Below are 21,213 nucleotides of genomic sequence, written 5' to 3' on the forward strand. Positions count from 1 at the left end.
TGAATGCCCCCTCCCAAACTCCACGCGCTGATGCTCAACTGCAAGCTCACTCTCCCCTTCCCTTGCCTCACAGATTCGAGAACAAAACCGACAAGACGTGAAGTCGGCCGGGCCTCAGTCCCAGCTCCTGGCCAGTGTCATCGCTGAGAAGAGTCGAAGCCCGGTACAGCAGAAGCTGCCCCTGTCTGCAGGGGAAACGTGTTTGCCTTCTGGGTCTTCAGTGCTTGGGGCTGGGCAGCAGGACCCCTGAGTCCTCATGCCCACCTTCCCCTGATCTTGGGCGCTGGTGCTCTTGCTACAGGACAGACGCTGTGAGGACCAGGGACAGTGTGTCATTGCCCCCTGTGGGTCCCGGGCAGGGGGGCAGCAGCCCAGCCTGCCCCCAGAGTGATGCTGACTTCCATGCTTTACCCATGGAACTCCACTCTGCCCTTTACTGGTATCCTGCAAAGTGGGCATCATGCGAGTATGGCCGGCAGCTCCCGGCTGCTCCAGGCCTGCCTGCCCTGAGCGTTTCTGGCCTCTGCGTGTGGATATGGCATCATGAGGCCATAGCCCTGGGAAGATGCTCACGGGGTCGCAGAGAGGAGGCATGTACATAAGGACTGGTGCTCCATTTGGGACGGTTAGTTGCCCACACAAACCCCCACAGAGTTAGAAAGTATAAAGTTGTTTCCATGCCTGAGATAGGACAGTGTTTGTCTAGTGCTTAGCAAAAAGGATAAAGATCAGAATTCTGGCTTGTGTTGAAGACCACAGCTACTTATGGCAAGGTAGCCACGTGAATAGCATTTTCCTTAGTGATGGGAAGGGGAGGGTTACAGGAACTGTTCCTCTCCGGAGAGTAAAGTGAGATCGTTGAGGGTAGGCTGCAACCCACAAGGTGGGTGCCCATGTAGGGGAGTGTGAAGGTTATGTCATTGTACCACCATTGTCACCCACTGCCACTAGCCAGGATGAGGAATGCCAAAAGTGCCATGGGACCACAGATAGAGAAACCCCATGGTACTGGGGTGGGAGCTCAGTAGAGTGAGCAAAATTGATAAAAACTCTGCCATTTGTGCCAAGTATTCTCCTTGGAGTCCTTTTCTTGGGACCCTGGGCTTGGATTCTGTTTTGAACTCTGTGATTCCTTAACATAGGCCCGTGCTACTTCTGTTTCTGAAGATGCCACGGGCCGCCCTCAGAGGACCTGGCAGGCCAGGGAAGGTGGCCCAGAGTGCGTGGTGTGGGCCCGCTGCCCTTTGCTCGCCTCCCCTGCGTTTCGCGCTCTTTGGCCGCTCCTCAGCTTCAGGGCGGCGCATTCTCAAGGGCCAAGCTGAGGTTGCCAAATTAGGAGAGAGGGCTACGGGGTCTGAATTTTAGACCCTGTCATGGGCTAGAGGGGACAAAGGATTCCTGAAGCTCACGCAAGGCCCCGCTGGTGAGCTCCCAGAGGCAGCGGCTCCACAAAGTCCCGCAGGGGTTTTGGCCAGTGTCTCCCCCAATCCCCCCCACCAGGGACCTGCAGTCCAGGCAGGTTGAAGATCCAAGATTCAGGACCTTGGCCCCCTGTAATTTATGACTGCGTGCAAAACAGGACTAACAGTTTGGACTGAGAACGCTGAAGCCATTGTGTGTTTTGCATTTGACTTCCTGCTGTGTGCTGTGGCTTGTGCTGCTGTTGGGGGGTGGGAGGGCATGGTGGGGAATGGCTGGCATGAAGCGGGTTTGAGCCAACGCTTTGCTTGCTGGCTTTTGGCTAACTGACTCCGGGCTGTGGACTGTATTTGCGTAGTGATGGCTTGCAAGCATCCGCAGGAGGGACTGCAATAAACGTGTGTCTTCCTTCCACTTGGGAGCATCCTTCGATTTTATTTCCCGGGCAGAGGGTGGACTCCCTGCATTCATCCAGGCAGTTGCAAAGAACCCAGGTCTGGGGGTGAGGTAGCCATGGGAAGGAATGAACAAGCCCTGCCCCAAGGCCCTGAGCTGTTTCCGAGGAGCCACATGCCACACTGCCCCTGGCAGGACCGCTGGCAGCCACAAGAGTCTGAGAGGACGCTCGGGCCTGGGCCCTGACTGCGGCATTCAGAGAGCAACACACACTCTGTGGTTAACTTTCAGTCTACAGAGAGCCAGCTGATGTCCAAGGGCGACGCAGACACCAAAGACGACTCAGAGGAGACCGTGCCCAACCCCTTCAGCCAACTCACTGACCAGGAGCTGGAGGAATACAAGAAGGAGGTGGAGAGGAAGAAGCTAGAGCTTGACGGTAAATACGCCGGGCTCGCCCGGAGTGGAGGCAGAGCTGGGGGCACCCAGAGGGGCAGCAGAGCAACCAGCAAGGCTCGCTCCCACCAGTGACCCTGGGACCCATGCCTCCCACCTGACAGGTCCCGGGGCTCCGACTAGCCTTGCCTCGCCTTCACATTCAGCCTTTACCTCTCCCTCTTCTCCATCACATTCCCAGTTTGCCCTTCCTGCCCCATCAGCCAAGTCATATTCTTACCAGCGTGATGCTGTGACTTAGGTAATGGTCCTCATGGCCCAGCACCTCACGGTGACATCGTGCTGCCATGACCTTAGTCGGACCCTCTCACCTGGGCTTAAAGGAGGTAATTAATCCTCGTAAGTGCTTAGAACAGAGCCTGGAAGTACGACGGAGGTCCGATAAACATTAGCTATGATAAGATCATTATAATAGTGATAATTACTAGGAATCTATCGGATCCAGTATAAACCGTTTAGCCTGGCAATGAAAACTCCCACCAGCTACCTCTGGTCTTTTCCTCATTCCTTCTTTATTTCAGAATCTCCAGTCAAGCCCATCTCTCTGTGTTGAGTGCCAGATATGCCTTCATGATCACCTGTATGCTCGCATTCATGCCTTTGTCCCTTCCAGGCATGGTTTCCCCTTTTGGCTATCCTGACCCCAGAACTTCCATCTCAAGCCCCTCTTCCAGCTAAAAAGCCCTCTCTGTCCCTCTCTACCCCACCCCGTCTTTGAGCTGTCCCTTCTCTTTGTTTCAAGAGCACTTAGGGTCTGAGACACAGAGGAATTCAGCTCCTGGTTTTGCCCACCAGGCTGGGCTGTCATTCCCTCAGGAGGACCCTCTTCCATGACCCCCCACCCCACCCAGGGTCAGCCATCTTCCTGGGCACAAGCAGGCCCTAGAAAAACCCTTGCTAGCTTGCTTGAAGTTCTAATGGAACAGTTGAAAAAATAGAAAATGTGGTGTTTTCTATCCCTAGGGATTATTTGGGCTGAACATGAAAATTAGATAAATAATAAATAATAATAATAATAATAAATAAGCCATACGCAGACTTGGGGTTCACATTGGGGCTGACATCCCACTGGCAGATGTGTTTGGGTGGAGGAAACAGAATACGACTCTGACTCCTCCCATTTGCCTCCCTGCTCCCCAAGATGTAGTGGCAATTTTTAAAAGTTTGGGGGAAGCAGGTGCACCTGGGTGGCCCAGTGGGTTAAGCTTCTGCCTTCGGCTCAGGTCATGGTCTCAGGGTCCTGGGATCGAGTCCCGCATTGGCTCTCTGCTCAGCAGGCAGCCTGCTTCCCCCTCTCTCTCTGACTGCCTCTCTGCCTGCTTGTGATCTCTCTCTTGCAAATAAATAGAAATAAAATCTTTTAAAAAAATAAAAATGAAAAGATAAAAGTTTGGGGGAAGCAGCTAACTTCAGTTAGGAGAAATGGGGGCCAGCTGGAAGAAGGCTTTTTTTTTTTTTTTTTTTTTAAATAAATATTCTCCTTTCATCTATTTGACCCCTATCCTGGGGTGGTTTTCTGTATTTTCAGGAGAGAAAGAAACCACTGCCGAGGAGCGTGGCTCACCTGTAAGGTCTGCACCAGCTTCTCCAGCACAGAGCCCAGCGAAGTCAGAGACTAAGAGCCCTGTGGTCTCTCCCTCCAAGTCTTTAGACGGTGAGTGGAGCTGAGCAGCTGGATGGGAGGAGGCATCTCCACAGCTCCGATAGGGGTATACACGGAAGGCAGGGCAGACATGCTCACTCCAGGGACCCTGCCTCTCAACAGGACTTGCCTGCTACTGTTCTGCCGTTTCTAGGGAGTTTGAAATAGAGGTTTCCAAATTTAAGCTTGCTTCATTCACAGGCTGTGACAACACAGCTTATGGTTAAGTCCCTGTCTAAGCAATAATGATTGACTCACAGCCTTCCCACCTCTCACTCAGACTAGGTTGGCTGATGGGTCTTTCTAGATGCACCAGCCTAGTGCTCAGACTTTAATGTGCTTAGGGATCACCAGGATCTTGTTGCAATGTAGTTTCTGATGCAATAGGTGTCGGGTGGAACCCGAGACTGTATATTCCTAACAAGCTCCCAGGTAAGACTCATGATGTCATTCTCAGCCTTTGGAATCTCAACACACTGGAATTACCTGACGAGGTTTAAAAATCCTGGCACTGGCCTGGGTCCCACCACAGCATCCCCCGTGGTTCTCAGTTAAATGGTCTGGGGATGGGGTACAGAAGAGTGCATTGGAGTTTTAAGATCTCTCCAGCTACATTAAATTTGTAGCCCAGGCTGAGAACCAGTTCATTAGATATGAGTTTACAGAAGTAAGGTCTAGGCCCTACTCAACTGCTAATTTTAGAAAATCAGATAATCTTTGTGCTTCAGTTTCCTTGTCTGTGAAAGGGACTACCAGTATTTTCCCTTCTTAAGGTTCTTATACATATAAGAAAGTTGTAGATTAGAACATGAAGCATGAAATGGAAAATATAAAAATTTCATTCATAAAGAATGAAATGAAAAGTATAAAAGAAAAAATTAAATGTAAGATCTGATTGTGATTATGATTAATAATATACATACAGTGGATAATAATACTATTATATTATATTATATTATATTAGTCTATACTACCTAGATCATAAAACTGTCTTTATTGAGGTCCTGGAGTCCCTCTAGGCAGGAACACTGCTCCCTAGGTCCCCTGTGATTTTCCCTGTTCTGGATAGAATGACCACACGTGTGGATGCTGCTAGAACCCCCCAACCTCTGAGCTCCCTCCACAGGCCGATTGCTGCCTTGAGTGTAGTCCCAGTGTTGCCAGAGGAAACCCATCTGCTTGTGGCCAGAGCTCCAAGTGGATGTCTCCTGACTGTTTGTGTTCATTTTGTCTCATCATGGTGTTATCAACCTGTCTCCACAATGTCTTCCTTTCTCTTCCCATTTGTGCCTTCATCAAAGGAGTTTCCTCCGATTCTGAATACTTGTCTCTGTAGTAAGTATAGAGAGGCTATTTACTAACTCACCCCAACACTTGTAATGGGGGAGGGAGGTCTCTTTTAAAAAAAAATGTGTTTCTCCTCAGCTTTTTCTTTGGCAACCCTGACTTTGGGAGGTTTCCTGGCCAATTCCACATGTGCTCTGCATGGGCAGGCTTCCCTCCGGGATATGCACACATAGGATGGACTCGTGCACATACACACACTCTCATCCTCACATGGGGCATGCCACCCAGAGGCAACAAGCCTGCACAGTGAAAGGGCAGGGGGGCCAGCTGCTGGGTCCTCCCTGTAGAGGAGTCCTTATGGCCCTCATGGGCACATTGACATCCCTTTTCCTAATGGCCCCTCCAAGGAGCCCATGAACTCTTCTAGGGCTGTGGCGCAGAGCCTGAATGGCCCAAGGACCAACTGCCTTCTGGAGATGCTTAGAGCACCTGGCCTGGACCATGTCTTCAGCATCCCCCAGGGGTGCGCACCAGCTGCAGGAGGGAAATCCAAGCGGGAGAGGCAGCTTATGGCAGCAGTGGGACAAGGGATAGTAATCGCATTTCAGCTCCTGGGAACCTCTGGGAGCAACCTCTGCTGTTCAGAGGGACAGAGTGTGGAAGGAGGGGTGTAGGATAACTGCTTACCCACCCCTGACATTATTCCCATGGGTAGCACTATTCTTGCTCTCTCTGGTGCAAATCTGTGCCTTCATGGAGGGGCACACCCTGGTAGAGTTGTTAGAAAAATCAAGTTCTTCTTCCCTGAAGATTCTGTCCATAGTACAGACAGAGCTGAGCCCGCACGATGAGGCCAGAGTTGTTGCTGCTTTGGGTAACCAGGGTAGGGCATAGAGGGTCATGGCCATGCCGCCCGGTGGCTGGCCCCAGCTCCTCAGGGCTGACAAAGCTGAGCCTCCCACTCCCATCAAGGTGAGCGCTTTCACATTAGCTCCGTTGAATCAGGGCTGGCTTTTCACTGCGTGCCACCATGCTCTGGTGCTGCGTCACCTTGGTGTCCCTCCTCCTCTCTCTCCTACCTCAACAGCCTCCCTGAAGGAGACTCTTTCAAACCTTCTTCCTCCACATCTGGTCATCTCTGTCATCACCTTCTCTTTGACCGGCTTCTGATCCCTGTGCCTGCTGACTCCATCTCCCAATAACCTCTCCGGAGCCCTGGCTGTGCCTGCCGGAAAGAGCCCTGCATTCAGCATCAGATGATCAGCACTGTCACTTACTGACTTTGCCATCTCAAATAAGTCACTTAAAAACCCTGCAGAATGGAGGGCTGCCTAACAAGAATCCTTGTCCTATCCTAAGCCGTAGCACTGTTCCTGGGATAAAATGAGCAAACAGATACAAAAGGGCCTTGTAACTTGCTTCCATCAATCAGTTCTCATTACATACCCTGTTCTTGGGATTGTGAGAGAGAATACAGGCTTGCTGTTTCAAGCCACTAAACTTGAGGGTGGAGGTTGTTACGTAGCAATAGATAATTACTGAATCACAGTGCATAAGAAGAGCTGGTTTTATGGAAATCCGTTTTTCTGTGGGTTGACCAGGCTCACCTGGATGGTTCTGTTCCATTCAGGTGAGCTGTGGTTCCGTTGGTCCGGGAGCATGATTGAACCGGGACTTCCAAGATGGCGTACTCACGTCAGGCGCCTTGGCCGGGACAGCTGGAAGGCTGGGCTCAGCTGGGACACGGGGATGGCTGCGTCTCTGTCTCTCTTCATGTGGTTGTAGGGCCTCTCCATGTGTGTTTCCATCAAGGCAGTCAGACTTCATTACACAGTGGCTCAAGGCTCCCTAAACTCTGAAAGCAGGAACTTCTAGGCCTTCTTAAGTCTTCAGCCTAAGGCTGACTCCTTGGCACTTCCTCAGCATTCTGCTGGTGGCTGTGAACCACAGGGCCAGCTCAGATTCACTGTGGCAGGGGACCACACCTAACTGTGTCCTCTTAAAAAAAAAGAAGAAGATAAATGACACATGAAACTATAAAATGGATATATCAACAATAGATTTAGAGAATTCGGGGCAAGATCATTGTCAAATTTCAGGGGAGGCTTGAGCCAGATCAGAGGGTTTAAGAGGCCAACTAGCAGGTAAAGGAGGAGAACAGACAGAAGGTTGAATTGAGACAAGTGTATTGATTTCAAGACTATTGCCAGGTGATGACCATGGGGACACATGGTGGGAGGGTAAGCGTGCAGGCCATCGGAGTACAGGCTGGATGTAGTAGGGAACTTAATAACTGGATGATGAGAGGACATGGGCAAGACAGTAGAAGGATGGAAGGTGTTGGATGCTAAGAGAGAGATAGTCCTCAAGAGCCATCTGGAAGAGGACGTTGACTTGCGTAGAGAAGTTCAGAAGTTAGAAAAGACCTAACAAATAAGAATTTGTCCATAGTCAAACTAGCCCATTCTGTCCCCAGATTTACACCCCTCTGTCCTGTGTCCCATGTAATCATACATTTCTCTGGTCTTTACCCCATCAGGTACCCTAGTTTTTTCCTAAAACTTCCTTCCCCACCCCTTCCTTCTGTAAGTCATACCAGTCCTACGTCCCCCATTGCTCACATTCCTAGAGAGTGGAGCATGCCCAGTACCTTCCTGTGGTATGAGATCTCATACAGCTCACTCACACACACCAGCATTCACACACCACACCCACATACCCATTCACAAACTCACATGCCCACACACACAAACTCAGCACAACTCATACACTTAATCCACACACTCACGCACCACACCCCCGTATGTACACAGCTCACTCCACATTCACACACTTACAAATTCACACATGCACACACATCCTCACACACTCACAAACACATGCACACACACGCTCTCATACACTCACACACTCCTTTCAGTTTCACATAGTGAAAAGAGCACAAAACTGGATGTCAGGAGCTTGAGGTCTGCTCGCTTTTACTACTTGACTCAGTTTTCATTTCTGTAAAATGGGAGGAGCTGAGCTAGATGATCTTTAAATTCCTTTCTACTTTTCAGAGTCTGTGGTTTTAGAATCCCCCCTCTTCCCTCCCCATCCAGGCATTTCAAAGCTTGAGTGGAAGCAAGGTGGGGGAGAGAGTGGGAAGGTGGAGAAAGGGCAGTAGTGGGGTTCAGTTTCTGGGGCCTGAGCAGCTCTGGCTTTGAACATGGCAGCCATCCAAATAGGTTCCCTCCAGGTGACTGCTAGAGTGGGCCAACCAGGCAACTTCCCCTTTCGTTAATCCTTTTATCTTGGAAATATGCGGTCCATATCACTCAGGGAGTTCCATTCTCCCTCTGCCTTCCCCTTTCTGCCTATTGGAAAGATACTCTCCATTTTTCCAAAAGTTCCTCTTTGGTTATCAGAAATGAGATTGGTATTAAAAACATGTAATTTCCATGTTAACTAACTAGAATTTAAATAAAAGCTTTAAAAAATGTTTAATTTCGGGGGTGCCTGGATGGCTCAGTCGTTAAGCATCTGCCTTTGGCTCAGGTCATGATCCCAGGGTCCTGGGAGCGAGCCCCGCACTGGGCTCCCTGCTCTGCGGGAAGCCTGCTTCTCCCTCTCCCACTCCCCCTGCTTGTGTTCCCTCTCTCGCTGTCTCTCTCTCTCTCTCTCTCTGTCAAATAAATAAAATGAAATCTTAAAAAAAAAACACCCTTTAATTTCCATATTTTTACTGGTGAAACTGAACCGGTTACAACAGTTCTTAGATTCTTCCACTGAGTTGTATGTGTTAGTGGTCTCCTCCTTCCTATAACCTCTCTCCTCACCTGGGTCTGTCCCCACATTTCGTCCTACAGAAGCTCTCAACTGGGTCGTATTGCCACATTTGGAACATCATTACCTGTTTACATTTGCAGACAAGGACCCAAAATAAAGGACTTGCCAAGGGCCTGTTCCCAAGGCAGGGTTTCATGAAAGGGGGTACAGGTTTTGGGTGAGAACCCTGCCTAACCCTTTCCCCCTACAATGTCAGCCTGTCCCTCCTTTTGCCCTAGACTTATTTTATAGAACTGCCTAGAAATGGTTCTGTTAGCCACACATGGAAATTCTCACCTGGTCGAAATCTTACGGGTCGTATCTTTTCATCTTTTCCTAGAAGGTGCTAAGAAGACAGAAACAAGCAAAGCCGCCACAGAGCCTGAAACCACGCAGCCAGAAGGAGTGGTGGTCAACGGGAGGGAGGAAGAACAGACCGCAGAGGAAATTCTCAGCAAAGGCTTGAGCCAGATGACCACCAATGCCGACACAGATGTTGATACCTCTAAGGACAAAACCGAGTCAGTCACCAGCGGCCCCATGTCCCCAGAGGGCTCACCTTCCAAGTCTCCCTCCAAAAAGAAGAAGAAATTCCGAACCCCGTCCTTCCTGAAAAAGAGCAAAAAGAAGGAGAAAGTGGAGTCCTGATGGGTAGTGCCCTTGGGCTCCCATCCACACCCTCTCCCTCCACCCCTTCCCTTCTCCCATCTCTGTCCCTGGAAGCACAGGGCCAAGGAGGGATAGAATAGGACCCTGGATCACACTCTGAGGGGGAACTTAGAGATTACCCAACCAACCCCTCATTTTCCATTTGCCCCAGAGAAATCAGGTGACTTTCCCGAGGTCACACAGCTAGTTAGTGGTAGAGCTTCCACTAGCATTGGGGTCTCCTGGCCCCCGGTCCAGTGCTCTTTCCACTACACAACACTGCCTAGTTGTGGGCTACCTTTGTGAAGATGCAGTCCACCAGTCTGAGCCCAGGGCAGAAGGTCAGAGTGGGCTGCAGAGGCCTCACAAGTCTCAGACCAAATCAGACAGGCCGAGACTTCCCCTGAGCAATGTCCTCTTCCTCACAGGAATCCAATCTCCTGCTAATGGAGCTGTCACAGTTTAGAAATCTCTCTTTTCCATAGGGTCCCTGCCCTGCTGCTCTCAGTAACCAAACTGACCCGTCCCCTACACCAGGAGTTAATCTTTGTTCCCAAGGGCTGATGGCTTAGCTTGTGCTTCCCCAACCACTAACCCTGAGCTTTCTTCATGGAACCTCCTGAATGACAGATGGATGAAGAATTGTAAGAGCAGGCAGACATAAGGGCAAGCCAAGTCAGCCACAGGATCGGGAATCGTTTAATCAATGTAAGAAGCCAGGAACTTGGCCCATTTGAATCGTGCATCTCAGGCGCTTCAAAACTAAAACCAAATTTAGCTTAGAGAAAAGTTGTCTCATGCTCAGGGCGGAAATTTGGGGTAATTCAGATCCTCTGTTGGCTTTGGGTTGTACAAGGAGGATCAAAACAACACAGGAAATGCTATGCCTTTCTAGCTTTGCATGATACATGGAGCAATGTGGCTGTACCTGTTTCACTCCTGTCTGGCAGTCAGGTGTCCCCTGACCTTCCTTCTAACCTGGAAGCACTGGCTCACAGACTGGAACTGGCATCTTACCCTTGGCACCTTGACCTTGGCTCCTTTGGGTTCTGACTCAGTCACTCTGGGTCCAACAGAGGAGAATGAGATGAGCCCTTGAGAATTAATTCTCTTGGATCAGCTATCAGAACAATCAGCTTGGGTGTCCTTGCCCTGTCACTACCTGTCCATCCCGGGGCCTAGCAAGAGCCACGGCTGCTGCTGTTATCGCCAACACTATCCTTTCATACTCTTCTACGGGACACCGATTAATGAGCATTGTTGGCTCCTAAAAAAATAGACAATCCATTCTCTCTATAGCACAGTGTCTTCAAAGAGTATTTTTCCTTTTTGTTCTGATTAGGGTGAAAGTACTTTTGAAGTTCTTAATCATAGTTTTTCACTTTTGAGCACTTACTTTCTATATACAGACACTGTGCAGGCTTTCCATACGTTATACCCTTGGATGGTCACGATAGTCCTGTGACATGGGTAAGACAGTCCCATGTTACCAGTAAGAAAACTGAGCCCCCAAAAGGACAATTCACTTGCTCCGGGTAACTTGGCTAGAAAGATCCAGAGCCTGGATTTGACCCCTGGGTCAGTCTGAGTCCAGAGTCTCTGTTCTTAACAATTACAATGATTCGAAAACTTGAAATCCCCAAGCGGGGGGTTTAATTTAGTCCAGGACCCATTTCTGTGACTGGTCTCCACTGTGTAATGTCAGCATTTGAAATGAAGGCAGGAAACTGTCTGTGTTCTCCCTCATCAGTGCACGTTAAGCTCCTGACAAACGTGGACTGTGGCAAGGCCAGTGCGGACCTCTGACGGAGGAGAGGCAGGAGCCTTCTGGTTGGGCCAGAGTACGGGGGGGTGCTATTTCTTGAGAAGAAAGGAAGCATGACTAAGGAGAACGCAGAACTGTGTCTCTCTCGTGCAGATCCCTAACTGCTATCCCAGCTCCCACTCCGCTCTACTTTCTGATGGGCCTTGTGATGGGCAACCCCGTGGTCAGGGGCATCTGATGTCTCAGAAAAGTCCATGGGAAATGCCTTTAAAAGCCAGTCCTTCGATGCCTTCTTTGAAAAACTAGATTTCACATTCATCCTTTCATCCCTCGCAATATTTGTGAAGCACCCACGAAGCACCAGGCATGATGCCATCATGAAAAAAAAACCCCTCGTTGTGGCTAGAATCAGCAGCAGCAAACAGTGTTACGGGACGAATGGAGAGGATGACCACTGATGCAGCTTTTTGTGTGGTTGTAGCTCAGAGATGATGTTGATGGAATCTCCGCATTCAACAAATTCTCTTTATTCCCTTGACCACAACGAGGCCTCATTTAGGTGAAAACAGCCCAGCCTTGCTGGAGGATCGTCCTTGGAATTTATGCCAGGGGTCCACCTTTTATTTATGCATTTGTTCATCCTCATGCCTTCGAACACAACAACCAACAACAGCAAAACCCCATGAGCTTGGGTCATGGGTCGAGTCAGAAGGCAGAACGTAGTCCCTGCCCACAGAGGTTTTTAAGTATCGGAGGCTTGTAGGCAAGTTACGAAAAGGACAAGGCGGCAGAGATGACATAAGGAAGTAACGATTTATTGTCTTCTGGACCAGAGAAACTTTCCTGAAAGATGTGATATTGAGTTAGGTTTTCCGACAAGGAGGAATGCTCCAGGAAGACGAAAGGGTTGGTGGGATATTCGTGCGGAGGGGAGAGCATGTGCAAAAGCACAGAAGCACAAAACTCCACGACGGGCCCACGGAGTCACGCAGGAACGCCAGAGCATAAGATGTAATGGGCGGGGGCTTTGTTTCATAGGTGGGCAGGGCTGGCTCAGAGAGAAATCTGCCGAAGTGTGCAACTAGATTTTATACTGAAGGGGGTTTGGAGCTGCTGATGGCTTCCAATCAGGGCGTCATGATCAGCTTGACTTTTACAAAAGTCCACTAGGCGGCTGGGGTGGAGAATGGCTGGAGAGGAAGGCGGTGAAGGCCCAGACCTCCTAATGAGGCCCATCAGCTCAGAAATGTGCCTGGTGGCCTGCCTTACACTCCGTTTTCCCTTTAGAGCGCATAGCTTGTTTCCCGCACAGAATTTCACTTCCCCAAAGCTCTGTGAGTAAGGCATCTTAGGAAAGATTTTCAATAAGGAGAGGGAAGCATTCAAAGAGCTAATGCTTGGTGCGGTTTCCAGGTCTGTCTTGTCCCACCGCAGAACTGCCACGGGAGCCGGGAGGCCCTCTGCCGGTTTCTTACTCTTGTGTGAGTGCCGGGGTAGCGCATTGGATGCCGCTGCAGGAGACGCGCAGTCTGAACAAAACCGTGGGCTTCTAGGGAGAGGACGGGACGTTTTCTTTGGGTCTGGAAAAAGTTGGCTGAAAACTTTGACCAGTGTCTGTCTGGAGAAAATGTCTCTACGGGGGGCTCAGAGTGGGTGGGCAGGAGGAGCTGCTGTGCTCGGAGCTGCTGCAGTAAGGGCTGAGAACGGGAGCCAGTCTGCAGTGTGACTGATGCCTGAGCTGGAAAGTGGGGAGGTTTGGAGGCTGTTTCCATGGGAAGTCAGGCAGCGGTGGCTTGGGGAGGCAGCAGGAGAGATGGTTACAGAGACACAACTTGGCTCCAGTGACTCTCTGTGCGCTGGTGGCTGGCACCCAGAAATGATGTGAGAGAACCGTCCACACCATGTGACCTTTCTCAAACTTTGCAAAAAGCTTTGCCAAGAGGCAAGCCTCTAGCACAGATATGTGCTCCATTAGAGCTTCCTGGCCTGTAGTGACCCAAGTAACTGTCCAAATTCAGCCAGGTATCACAGAGATAACAATAACCTGCCCCAAGGGGTGCCTGGGTGGTGCAGTTGGTTAAGCATCTGACTCTTGGCTTTGGCTCAGGTCATGGTCTCAGCATCCTGGGATCAAGCCCTGCGCTGGGTTCCATGATCAGTGTGGAGTCAGCTTGAGGTTCTCTTTCCTCTCCCTCTGTCCCTCCCACCCAGCCTCGCTCCCTCTCTCGCTCGCTCTTTCTCTCAAATAAGTAAATCTTTCTTTTAAAAAAAAAGATTTTATTTACTTATTTGACAGAGAGAGACACAGCAAGAGAGGGAGCACAAGCAGTGGGAAAGAGAGAGGAAGAAGCAGGCTTCCCGCAGAGCAGGGAGCCCGATGTGGGGCTCCCTCCCAGGACCCTGGGACCATGACCTGAGCCGAACGCAGATATTTAACCACTGAGCCACCCAGGTGCCCCTCAAATAGATAAATCTTTTTAAAAATATAGCCTCCCTCAACAGTCCTCTAATGAAAACGGGGCTCTTCCTCTGCAGACAGAGAAGTTCTTTTTAAGGGACTTGCAGGGGTTTGGATGAGGACCCCGGTCTGTAAGAACCCCATTAGAAGCATTGCTCTCCTCCTGTGGATTTGCATACACTGAGCCTTGACTCCTTTCCCGGGGTCTGATGCCCTGAGTGTGGCAAGGCAGTCATTCAGATGTCATTCAGCACCATCACAACAGGGCTATCACTGTCCTTATAGGCCACTGTTCTGCTTACCCTGGATTTGAAAGAACCAATCCCCCAACAGCATGATTCACTTCTGAAAGCCGAAAAGATCACAAAGAAGTTTGGATTTTGCAATGGAGGTATGCATCAGGGTAGATGGACACATAGCCCACCATCAGCCTCTGGAGGCCCTTTTCTGCACAAGTGCATAATCTATGTTCCAGTTCTAGGCCAAGAGTAATCAGTTTTTGACCCTTGAGCAAATGCGAAAGCATGCAGTCCTTACTCCTGTTCCTTACACAGGTCAGTGGAAGCCATTGAATTGGTTGCTAGAGCTGCTGTTGACTCTGAGTGAAGAGGGAACAGATCTTGTGTCTCTCTCACCAGTTGAGTCAAAGCAAACTCTCAAAGACAATAGCACTGAAAGGGTCTGAGAAGAAACTAGGGAGGAGGTAAGCCCATGCTCTCCACGCCCACAGAAAGGGCAGGGCACCCCATCATTGTTCTTCCTCCGTTCCAAAAGGGACAAATGAACATGAAAAGCCAGAGGCCTGAATGGACTCTGAAGAAACACGGTCATCGGTTATTCATCTGCTGAGTTTCCCTGGTGTCGCAGCATGATTGCCCAGTGCCCCGTCTAGCCAGCCCACCCACCTGGATGGGGCATACATTTTGCCAGAAATAAAAGAGCACAGGGGAGCCCTGTCACCAGAGCACATCCAATCCTTTTGAGCCTCTCACCCGAGAAGCCACCCTCACCCAGGAAGCGACGTGGCTGTTTCGGGTGGGGATGTCCTCCTTTAGTGGAGAAATCTTCTTTCCTCATTTTATGTAGATAGGTTTCTCTTTCTAGGAATAATTAGCATCTCCAGTTGAGGGTTTTCTTAAAAATATAAAAATGATGGTTTGTCTTGGTTCGTACTTGGGTTTTGCCAAATTGGTGTTTGGTGCCATTTGCCTTCAAGATGACCCCAAAAGTTGGGTCATTGCTATGAGCAACTGGGCCTGAGGTGGAGGAGAAATGGTCACAGCACTGACACAGGGATGCAGGTGAGGCCGGAGACCAAGTCTCAAGAGCTTTTCCGGTGTGGTGGCTCCTCAGCTTTCTTCCCACCCGTCCTGTTCCCAAGGAGCAGGATGAGACCGTCTTGGACATGGCAAGTCCTCCAACTCTAAGTAGCTTAGAGACACCGTAAAGGCTTGGGGTGTTAGGAGAAGAGCTGTAGGAAACCCCCTCACCGTTCTCCCCTCCAGCAGATCATCTCCTATAACTTTTAGATCTTTCCTTTCTAAATGAATCAGGAGGAGGATAACAGATGGACCAAGGACAGAGGGGCCAATATAAAGTCATCAAAGCTCTTATAAAATGAGATTACACTTTGGGGATCCCTGCCCCCACATTTCAACCACACCTCATGCCTATTAGACCTGCCTTGTGGGTGACGGCTTAATCTCCGTGGTCTAGTCCACCCTTAAACTCCTGCCATCTATGCTTCAGCTGCTGAGTCCGGCGCTGTGTTCCTCCCTCTCCCGGGAAGCCTCGCTTGGGGAGAGGGTCCAAGCTCACCTGGCTGGGTATGCAGGGGTCTAGTTAGAGAGTGCCGTGTTCTCTAAAGCCGTGGATGGTTTCAGTGAAATGTCTGTGTCTGACAATCGTCTTCCCTTGTACATGCATTGTCTGTGTATAGCTTTTCCTAGTATTGTGAAGTCTCAAATAGGGGTTCCATGTAAATACTCTTTCTGCTACGGAAATGCCAGCCCCCTGGATCACGCGTCATCCCTACGAACGGTTTTGCCTTTCTCTACGCTAACACTTTTTGAGCCACTAATGTGCAGATTGACGATTAGTTTCTTGGGCTTTTATTTTGCAATTTTATATATATATATACACACATATATATATTATATATATATATATATATATATATTTATGGGTTGGTTTTGTATAGTTTTCTGTTTGAATCTCTGAGCACCAAAGCTGCCCTTGGATTTTCAAGAGAACTTTCCAAAGCCACTTCCTGAGCCGCCCCCCCCCCCGCCCCCACTCCCCTGCTGCTTTGGTGTTTGTGATGCCAGATGGTATCTCTGCCCATGGATTTCTGTATGTATGTGCTGTTACCTCACCTATTACCCTAGTAAATCTACCGTGCTTGGCTTCCCGGTGTGTGACCCATCTCTGTTGGCCACCCAGCTCTCCCTGCTCCCAGGGGAGCAGAAGCTGGGGGCGGGGGGGGGGGGTCTGGAATCCTTAGAAGGAAACCTCCAGCCACACAGGAAACTCTATCTTTGAAACCATTCCTCACATGTGGAAAGCTGAGCAGATGACTGACTGAGCATTTTATCACCTCCTTCGCTGTAGACCTCTAAGAAGAGAAAAGCCACGTGGATTTGCAAATAGCTCTCGGAGGAAAATCAGTGTAGTTGGCTTGGGGTAAGGGAGAGGATTGCAAAAACAAATGTGGATGGTCCCCACGGGGAAGCAGATTCACCGGCTGGAATGGAAAGAGGTGTCAGGCCAGAATTAGCAGGCTGGGGAGAGCAAAGAGGTCCCCCCAGGGAATGAAAGGGGAATGGAGGTAGTAGGGAAGAGAAAGACAAAGAAAGAACCCATTCCACTGTATCCCTGCCCCTCTTTCCTCAAATAAGGAGCCCAGGAGCTGTTGAGCATCTGCACACATAGGTCAGGCATTGTGTCCCACACTTGGACGTCATTTGAACCCCACAAAACCCACAGGGAGGTCCTGTTATTATCCACTTTACAGATGAGGAAACCGGCTCTGAAATGAGAAGGTTTTTGTGGGCCACAGGTTAGCAAACACTTGCCCTTTCCACAACTTCCCCACTAACAGTGTCTTGAGCAGATGCCCCCAAAATAGTCTCCATCATTACTTCTGGGCCTGCTACTTCCTGGCAGGCCTATGTCCGCAGGGCCGCGTCTACACCCAGGTACCCAGAAGCTCCCTAGGCCAGCCCTGCCCCAAGGCCATCAGTGTCTCCTGAGTTCACCATGCCCACCCCTCCCCCCAACACACACAACACAACAGCTCTGTAACCTCACAGCTGGGAGCTCTGCTCAGATCAAGGAGCACAGCCACGAGCTGACACCACCCTACAGAGCTCTCTGCGGTTGAAGGTGGTGTTGGCAGCCCTCAAGGGGAGCTCTTCTTCCACACCTCTAAACATCCTCCGCAGAACCAAGGTGGACAGACACGGGAGCAGAACTCCTACCTCCCAGAAATGCCAAGCACTCTCTTCAGAGGATGCCTCACAGGAGAGAAGACCTAGGGTCCTGTGACCCGCCATTCCCTGTGCATGGCAGGAGCACCCCCTGGATAGGAAGAGGGAAGGCCGGGGCGGGGGTGCCAGCTTCTACCCAGAGCTGGCTGATGGTGCTGAGGCAGGGCTGGGACACTGGGGGAATGAGGTGGGCTCCAGGCCCGACCTCGAGCGGAGGCAAGGTGCCTGGGCTCACACTGTGGAACCCTGTTTGCAAAGTCGCAGTGAGGAAGCAGGGAGGGGGTGCTCCGTGCTGGCCATCTTAATAAAACTGCAAAAGGAAACTGTCCACCAAGGTATTGTGGATCCCCTGCTACTGCACAACTATTCTCTCATCTAACACAACGTAACCGTAAGAAATAGAAATCTTTCCTTTTCCTCGAGGCCATTGAACGTGGATCCACACATTTGACAGGAACCACATTTAATCTAACAGAGAACTCATGCTGTCAAGAATAAACTTGGAGAAAAACAATGTCATGACTTAATAGTTCAAATGCAGGAGACCAGGCTGAGAAATTGGAAGACCCGATGCTCTATGAAGCAGAGTTACTGCAAGAAGCAGTGGGAAGGTTAAGAAAATCTCTGTTAATATCCATTTACCAGAAAACACCAGCCAGTCACGAAAAGGGAGTACTTCAAAAAAGCATTTTTTTGGTGGTGAAAAACAATACCATATTTTAAAATGAAGCATCGACCATCAATGGCAGTCTCCATATTGTTGATGAATGAGGAGAACATAAAGATATGTTTAGACGTGAAGGATCCCAAGTCCACCACTTGAAAAAAAAATAGTCTATCATGTATCTGGTTGATTGGGAAATCAATATAAGTAAATAACTCAAGAATAGAGAAAACATGGAATTAAAAAACAGTAGTGAGCAATTAAAGCACGTAAATTTACAGCTAAGTCTAGTTTTTCATTATCAGTTTAACGAACCTAAGGCAATTGTTTAAGAAGTAGTTACTGCTACGCACACACACACATTTGGGTCAGCAGAGAGGTAAATGATGCTGTTCTTATGACTGATAAGAGGGATATAATCAGTTCATTTTTAAAATTGTTGCTATAGGAATAATGGTTCGCTTACATATAAAGCTGGGAACATAGAGATTTATGAAAATGTAAAGATAATTTTCATTAAAAGAAAATACAGCTTTCAAATCACTGAACAAAAAAATAACCATAAAAAAATCAATAGCAATCCAGCTAAGATGGACTAATAGAGACCATATTTGTCACCCTGCCTATAGAACCCCCCAAATGAATAAAATACAGGAAAGAATGCCGTTTACGACACCTGAAAATGATCATCCAGTAGGACACAAGAAGGCTTCCTTGTTTAACCAACCACCCCAAAGCGAAGATTGCTATGCCTCCTGCTGCCGCTACTAAAGATGACCACAAGGGGGCGACATTTCCCTTCTCTGCTTCCACTTTTCCGAAACCTCCCAAGCAGTTCGCGCATTTCCTGGCAGATAGACCCTAGCAGTTCTGTCGTAAAACTCAGCCTCTTATCACCAGCAAAGAGGTCAAGGATGAGCAGTGAGCCTCCTGACTTATCTGAGACCTAAGAACCTGATTTCTGAGTAGCCTTTAATGCTTACCTACTAACCAGTGCTCTCTGCCCTGTTCCCGGAGTGCTGGTTTTTTGGGGAGCCTGCCCCACCGGCTCTAGCTCACTGAGATCTGTTCTTCTGGCCAAGAGGCCACGCACGATAATGAACATGATAGAAGCAGAGAATGATAGTGCTTGGGCTGAATCCTGGTCATGTGCCCTTATTAAGTCACTTAACAGCTCTAATCTACTGTTCCCTCATCTGCAAAATGAGGAAATAATCAGTATGGAAAATCAGAATTTGGGGGACTAATTTTAGGTGATTTAAGATTATTTTAATTTTCGATTGTACAGTGAAGGACACCATAAAATCTTCAGTCTTTCGGGATTCTAAAGGTCATCTTCTACTATTCTTAAAATTAATGCATGCACATACACACAAGCACATGCTCTCCCTCTCTCACTCACCATAAAATCTTCAGTCTTTCGGGATTCTAAAGGTCATCTTCTACTATTCTTAAAATTAATGCATGCACATACACACAAGCACATGCTCTCCCTCTCTCACTCACCCTTTTATTCATTCTAAATAAATTTAAAATTGATTATCTCAGCTTCCATTGTTTTATCTGCTCAAAAGATCCCGACTTAGCAAGCCCGAGGAGTCTCTCCTCTCTTGAAGTGGATCTTTGCCTCTAGTGCCTCAACGTGTAACAAAGGTCATCCCTGACCAACACAGCCACTCTGAGCCTTGGGAAGTCCAGGGTCAGAGTATACTTGGAAGCTCTCATACTATAAACACTGAAAAGTTTTAAATCAAGCTAAGCATTTTATTTTATTAACATTTTTTAAAGATTTTATTTATTTCTTCGACAGAGAGAGACACAGCAAGAGAGGGAACACAAGCAGGGGGACCGGGAGAGGGAGAAGCAGGCTTCCCGCTGAGCAGGGAGCCCAGTGTGGGCCTCGATGTCAAGGCGCTGGGATCATGACCTGAGCTGAAGGCAGATGCTTAACGACTGAACCACCCAGGTGCCCCAAGCCAAACATTTTAAATTAAATATGTTCTATTCTCCTACCTTTACAAATATACATTGATAATGAGGTTGAAGGCCAGGTTCAAATTTAGGAGACTCAGAGTTGGAATTATGCAGAGGAAAACAGTAGTGTGGGAAAAACTACTCTCTGGTCTCTAACTATTATCCTGAGGCCTGTTACCCTTCTCTTCCAAATGCTGGATCCATTCCTTGCCACAAGTGGCTTTGTGGTACATATGGGGGCACCTGGACCTCATGTCCAGGCTCTATTCATAACCCCACGCCAAGAGCTGCCCTCTGGCCCCGCTGTGAGCCCCTGGGAGTATGAGCTCTGTAAAGAACCTGTGCAGTCATTAGGGCAGGGCATTCTGGGGTCCTGCAGAGTCAGAGCACGGGGTAGCACCAGGTGGGCTCGTCCCCTTGGCCCTGCAGGCCCCCAGCCCATGGAGGATGTGGCTAGACAAAGTGTCAGGGCAGGACCCTCTGTAGAGCAGGCCTCAGGGCCGCGGCCCCTCTCGTTCAGATCTAAGGCCAGTATTGCTGCCCAGAGTCCTAGGGAGGGCCAGGAAGGGACTCCCACTGACCACGGACCGAATATTCATCGGGAAGGCGAAGGACAGCTTGGTTTCTTCCGGCCCTCATTAGCCTGTAAATCAACCAGCCACCTCAGACCCGATTTGTCACGTGTTTTTTGTCTTCCCTGGTTGACACAAAACACTTCTCACCCAACCAAGCTGTCCTTCGCCTTCCCTGGATCTAAATGCTGCAAGACCTTCTTTTGGTGATACCCAAATGCAGAGAGACAAGGGACCCTCGCACGGTGTTAGAACCACTCCCGTCCTCCCCCTCTCACTCTTGGCTGCTGAAACATGGCAAAAACACACAGGAAACCGCACGGGATTGTTGGTTGCTTCACTGCCCATCTGCCTCTCCCCTCTGCAGGGCCAGGAGACTGACTTTATCAGATCACCCAGGGGTGATCCAGCTCACGATTATAGCTCATTTTCCACAGATTGCATTTTGGGTGACTACTTCCCGGTGACATGGAGGGAGCCACCCTCATCTTATCCTTCAGACATCTCCCAAACACAGGTGCTCCCTCTGGGAGGGCACTGGAGGCCTCTAATCCCGGCCTCTACGTCGCCATGCTCATTAGTGCCACCACCGGCAGCAGCATCTGCTGACCTGGCCCCCAGCTCCACAGCCGCCCCG

The 21,213-nt window shown here is 49.4% G+C and overlaps 1 protein-coding gene and 1 long non-coding RNA gene across 4 annotated transcripts in view; one reads left to right on the forward strand and one right to left on the reverse strand.

The window, feature by feature from the left end:
• Positions 1-10,953, forward strand: part of ADD2 (adducin 2) — a 103,825-nt gene extending 92,872 nt beyond the window's left edge. For 2 of the 3 annotated variants that reach the window (XM_082744032.1, XM_082744031.1), the window contains exons 13-16: positions 74-163; positions 2,107-2,254; positions 3,800-3,925; positions 9,348-10,953. In XM_082744032.1, coding sequence (XP_082600158.1) covers positions 74-163; positions 2,107-2,254; positions 3,800-3,925; positions 9,348-9,655 — 672 coding nt within the window. In that variant the 3' untranslated portion in view covers positions 9,656-10,953. Of the gene's footprint in view, positions 1-73; positions 164-2,106; positions 2,255-3,799; positions 3,926-6,830; positions 8,901-9,347 lie in introns of those variants that run through there. The other variant, XM_082744033.1, reaches the window with a different exon arrangement.
• Positions 10,954-12,795: 1,842 nt separating this feature from the next.
• LOC309871226 lies at positions 12,796-19,418 on the reverse strand. The gene is made up of 2 exons (XR_014315091.1): positions 17,698-19,418; positions 12,796-17,250 (listed from the first exon to the last, which is right to left on the reverse strand). It is a non-coding gene; the product is annotated as an uncharacterized lncRNA (long non-coding RNA).
• Positions 19,419-21,213: the final 1,795 nt, after the last annotated feature.

This window comes from Mustela nivalis (assembly GCF_964662115.1).
Source record: "Mustela nivalis genome assembly, chromosome: 8".
Lineage (NCBI taxonomy): Eukaryota > Metazoa > Chordata > Mammalia > Carnivora > Mustelidae > Mustela > Mustela nivalis.